Genomic DNA, 5,498 nt, shown 5'->3' on the forward strand with positions numbered 1-5,498 from the left:
CGACCCCTCTAACCTTGGCCTGCAGGTGAAGAAAGGCAAGCAGGAGCCTGAAGCCATTGCTGGCCATGGGGGAAGCAGCAGGGAGAGAGAAGGGTGTTGAAGCTACAGGACAATGTTGGGGCAGGAACAAGTAGGGACAAACTGTCCATGAACAAACTGAGTTTAATGAGCAGAGGAAGGAGGCTCTGGAACAGCCTCTTAGTCGGAGCAGTGAGGCGAACAGCCCAGCTAGTTTTACGACGGAGCTTGATCAGTCGAACAGGATTATATGACAGGGTGGCCTGCAATAGCTGGGTCTGAACTGAGTGATGCAGGAGGGCCCTTCCTGTCCTTTGTTCCCATCCCTGCTTGACCTCAATGGGCGGGGCTGTCGAAGGCAGCCGTGCTGTTGCCTGTAGTTTTGGAGGGAAAGACACACTGTGGGTTTGGGAGTGTCTGCTCCATCCCATTACTCTCTCTCCTCTTCCCAGGTCCCCATGCTGCCGCTGAGCTCCACTGGGATGCCGGAGGAGACTCAGCCTTCTGCTGTGGAGCTCCCAGCACAGCCCCGGGACGATGGGCCAACCGAGCACTAACCTCTGCTCGAAAGGAGAACATTGTTTGTTCTGTCCAATCAATGCCAGAAGTGATTACCAGGTGGAGAAGGCCGGCTGGCTGGCAGGCGAGCAGACCACCCCTCACTGAGGGGAGCAGATGGGCTGGCTGGCAGGTGATTCTTCATGGCCATTTTGCTTTAGTCTTTATTCACCTCGATTGTGGACAGGAGTGCGCCTGGCCCAGGTCATTGCCAATGGATTCTAAGAGCGAGCAGAGCATGTCAGTCATTGGTACAGACCTTTACCCTTGCAGCTGGTCTCGGTACAGGCTGAGGTAGGACTTCTCGCTCTGCAGTTGGTCCTTAGTGCTAAATGCTAGCCTGGCCGTGGTCCTCTCTTTCTGCCCCAGCAGTCGTCTCTGACATTGGCAGCTGCCCTGCAGTGGAGCGGCAGGATTGAGGAATCATGATGGGAAGGTGACTGTGACCGTGGCAGTGTTTGTCTCTCTCCCTCCCCCTTCTCCCTCCATCTGTGGCATTATTTTATTGTTTAAGGTGGTGGGGTAGCCAGGAAATACTGTCTTGGGTGCCAAGAGGGCCAGAAACACCTGGGCAGGCATTCCACCTCGGGATGGTTTTCTGTAGCTTCCTTCCCAAACTTCCCCGTTAGTGACTAGCAGGCATTAGAGGTCCTTGATCAGTCATGGAGTGGGCAGCCTCCTTTTCCCTTTGAGGAGTGCACCTTTCACTGTAGGGGAGAGCAATGCCAGGTGCAGAGCTCGCTACTCTCTTGACCCTGCATCAGCTGCAGAGCAGTTGCACCAGGGAATCGTGAGGGAAGAGCCCTCTTGGGTCATGCACTCTGTTCCTGGGGCCAGGGCAGGATTTGTTCCCTAGTGCCTTGTTGACTCCTGTGTTTGCTGCCCCAAGCAATGGGGCTTCCACCCCTTCCCTGGGGAGGCTGTGCCCCCATTGAAGTAAATGATAAAAAGCTCTTTCCCGCTCTCTGCCCTGGTTGGCTCTGAACTCCCTTTGTCAGGGGTGCCTAGGCCTTGCTGCAGTATTCCAGGGCCCCTACGTGCTTTTCCACCTGGAGCAGCTCTGGCTGCGAGGGGTTCCACCAGCTGGGGCAGGGGACGGGCAGGCCGTTCACAGGGGCTGTTGCCTTGGGAGAAGGCACTCTTTGGAGCCTGACTCCTTGCTCCTCCTGTCTGCATGAGCCGGGCTCCCAGTCTCAGCTCAAAGGCTGCTTTGAGGCAGCTCAGCCATCTCCTTTGTGCCATCTTCCCTCCCCATCTCCCACCAAGAGATGTTGAGTGGGGCTAAAAGGAGGAGCCCATCTGTGGCAACCCCATGTGCTCCCTGGGGAGGGGTGTCCCCTGCCTGCCTGTCTGTTGGAATTCCCAGTCTCTACCTAGGGGGAATGCCTGATTCTGCTCAAGAGGGCACTCTGATTCCCCTCCATTTGTGGTATGTCCTAGGGTGAGACCCTGGTGTGGAGGGAAGAAGGAATTGGGGTTACTAAGGTGTCTGACCTGCTTCTCCCCCAAGCTTGAGGCAGGAGCCCCCACATTTACTGGCCTGTTAGTAACTAGTTCTCAGAACTGTGTCTCAGCTGGCATTGGAGGTGATCCTAGCATGTGAGACCTGCACTGTGCCCTGTCTCCCAGCACTCCCTTTACAGCAGGTCTGTGCTGACAGTCCTGAAAGGCAGTGCTCTGCAGAGTAGTGGGGGAGGTTGGAGCTGCCCTGCCTCTCTGGCTCGAGGGCAGCACTGTTGAGATCTGGGGGCAGGGTCCTTCCTGTTACTCCCTTGGCTGTGGGGCCCGGCCTCTTGTCCCCTTAAAGCTCCCACTCTATGCTGGCTTGATGCAAGTGGGATGGCCAGGGTAGAAGGCACAGAGGCATTCCCACTCTTCCCCTCCCCCCATCTCTACAATTGAGCACAGTTCAAAATTGCTGTCTCCTTTAGCTCCAGCTGGAGTGTGTTGTCCCCTGGAGAACTGTCCCCTCTTCCCCTGCTGGGAGAGCACAGAGGAGGAGCCTTGAGTCTGGCTGGCCCCTCTGAGATCACCGACCCTGTGCCTGGTTCTGGGCTCTCCACACCCCTCCCCCTGGAAGACTTAGTCCTGTGGGTGGGACCTGTCCCTGCTGCATAGGCTCAGCTCTCTGCCACTCCAGTGGTGCTCCACTCCCTGCCCATGCTAGAGCCCCCTGCCTGCTGGGGACTGTGTTGGAGGCTACAGCCAAACTCTTCCACCTGCCCCCAACATGCTACTGACCAAATCTCAAAGTTGTTGCAAAAAATGTATTTTTGTTTTTACTAATCTATTTTCTAATGTACCGTGTCAAATTCTGCCCACTGGGGGGGGGAGGCCCCCTCTGGTGCCTCTTGTACTGTGGCTCCTTTTCTGATCCGTTAAGTTTCTCAATGAAGGAAGTTTTTTTTGTGTTTTGGATTTTTTAAACAAATGAAGGAATCCTAATCAGTTTGAAAGCCTCTGAGATGTGGTCTCTTCCTGTGTATGTCTGTCTGTCAACTCTCTTTCCTGAGGCATCCCTTACTCCGGAAAACCAGAGGGGCTGGGCCCTGTTTGTAAAGAACCATATTTTCAGATTTTACTCTGTGTGTGTTAATGTCACTGGGGCAGCTCAGGACCCTTGTGGGGAGCCCTTGGCAATACCTGGCTGAAGGGAAAGTCAGCCGGTTGGGCTGAGCTTGTGGGGTAGGGTTGAGAATGATCTTGTGCTAGCTGCACATGTGGGATTGTGGAGGAGAAAATGGAGCAGATTTAAAAAAAAAAACGGTTCTGAAGAGAGGAAGAATAAAGACTCCTGGACCTGCTGTAGAAGTGGGGAGCTCTTTTGCCAAGAAAAACTTGCATGCTGGAGGGTGGGAGGAAGGCAGCATCCTCTCCACCTGGGGTCTGTCATCCAACTGGCTGAAGCCCAAGGGAAAATGGCCTTGTACTAACCTCCCCCTGAGAGAGGGGAGATCCCCAGGTTCCTGAGCCTTTCGCTAAGCCTGTGGTGCAGGCAGGAGGCCGACACACAGAGTTGCAGGTTAGATCACGTTTTATTGGGGTCAAGCACAAGGGAGTGAATTCAACACCCAAACCTACATTACTGCAACAGAAAGGCAGAGATTTTACAGGCACGGGAGTCCTGGAATTCAGGGCTAAGCTTGCCACAGACACGGGGCCAAAGGTGACTGCTATAAGCAGATGTATCTCCCATCAGCATTAGTGGGTGTTGTAGCCCTTTACTCCAGGACTGGAATTGGCCCATTACCCAGTCACTCAGCATATTCTGTGGGTAACAGCATATGGGTGCAGCTCCAGTGCAAGACGATTTCCTGGCCTTTTAACATAAGCTAACCGAAGAACTCTTGGTGCAGCGCCATTGTGCCAAAGGTGGCCCAGCCCTTTTGCCCTGGGACAAGCCCCAATTAGAACCCAACCTGCTAGCTCTTAATGCAGCACCCTCTTGCCTCTGTCGGCTGCTTCCGTAATCTATGTGCCCCAACGCTGCAGTGTTAGTCTGTCAGGGACAGCCCTGAGCAGGGGTGTGAGCTCTGTAGGGAACACATGAATTCTTGTTGGGGACGCCCCTGTTCTCTGCTGCACAGGGGGCTCTTGAGCAGTTATGGGCCCGGAGACTGAGCAGCAAGGATCGTTTCAAACAAACCAACTCCGTATCGGCTTCCTCTGGGCACACTGGGTGTGTGCCTTCCCAAGGCAGCTGTTCTGATGCACAGCGCCTGCTGCAAAGCGAGGACTCTGCCCACACGAAGGCAGAATGGACTGACACTGGGGAATGCTGTGAGCACAATGCAGGGCCTTTCTGACACAGGGTGCTGCCTTTCCTTCCACCTTCCCAAACAAGTCGCCGCTGGCCTAAGCCAGGTTGGCCCCAGTGGGCATGTGGCATGGAGATGGAGCGATGGCTTGGTCAGTTGCTGCAGTGAGCTGGCCCAGGCCTTTGGCAGGGGGGGAGCTGCTGCAGCCTGGCCGTATTTCTAGTAACTCAATGTTCTGTGATGAGGAGCAGCAAAGCCCCTGGAACCAAACCCTCTGCTTTCTGGCCAAGCTGGTCCCCACATGGCTAGGCTCTGCCCTGCAAGGGACTCGCCCCATGCTGAGAAATGCCAGCTTGGGAGGCTACAGACTCCTGCTCTCAGCGCTTGCTGAGTCTTGAGTGGTGAGGATCCTGTGTGGCACCCATCGCCCTGCTCTGCTGCCTGTCCCCCCTCCACCACCCCCAGACTTGTGTTAGAAACACAACAGTCTCAGTTCTTGTTCGGTGCCCGGCTCCCTTGCCTTGTTAGCACCAGATCCTAGGTTACCTGTAGCCTCCCTCGCAAAGAGCCTCTGATGCTTGGGAGCTTCAGCTGCAAGTGGGCATCTCCCATTGCACAGCCCTCTTGGCTAAACTGCTTGGCTTTGCATTGCCCAGGAGCTTCCTGGATCTTTCCCATTCAAAGGGTGTCCTGCTGACTGAGGCCTCGGCCATTTGGTAAGGCCAGGCAGAGGGTGTGGGCAGATGACGGTGGGTGCCAGGCAGAAAGGCAGGCAAACACCCGTTCATGGCTAATGCACAGGCTCTGAGACTGGAGTTTCTAATGGAGAGGCTGGAGGATGAAGGCTGAGCTATTTGCAGAAGCAGGTCCTTTGTCTTTGAGAGGAGCGCAGAGAGGGGTCCTGTGCAGTTCCCAAAGGGGAGATGTATCCTGGGGTGGGGACCTCGGCAGCTGCCCCATGGAACCATAAAACAGCCCGTGTCTTCCCCTGCAGGGCTCACATGACTGTCCTGAGCAGGGGGGTGGTCACCTGTGGTCCAGGAATCTCCCCAGATGTTGGTCAGGGGGTAGAGTGCCCTTGGGGTGTCCTGTCCTCCCTGATCTGCAGGCTAAGTCCCTGAGGTGGGGTAGTGCTGGGAGGGTTAGGGCAAGGAGGGGGCAAGC

General features: G+C 55.5%; 1 protein-coding gene across 1 annotated transcript in view; it reads left to right on the forward strand.

Moving 5' to 3' along the window:
- Positions 1-575, forward strand: part of ZDHHC9 (zinc finger DHHC-type palmitoyltransferase 9) — a 39,974-nt gene extending 39,399 nt beyond the window's left edge. Inside the window, exon 11 of the mRNA XM_065410838.1 lies at positions 471-575. Coding sequence (XP_065266910.1) covers positions 471-575 — 105 coding nt within the window. The remainder of the gene's footprint in view (positions 1-470) is intronic.
- The last annotated feature ends 4,923 nt before the right edge of the window (positions 576-5,498 follow it).

This window comes from Emys orbicularis, chromosome 9 (assembly GCF_028017835.1).
Source record: "Emys orbicularis isolate rEmyOrb1 chromosome 9, rEmyOrb1.hap1, whole genome shotgun sequence".
NCBI lineage: Eukaryota > Metazoa > Chordata > Testudines > Emydidae > Emys > Emys orbicularis.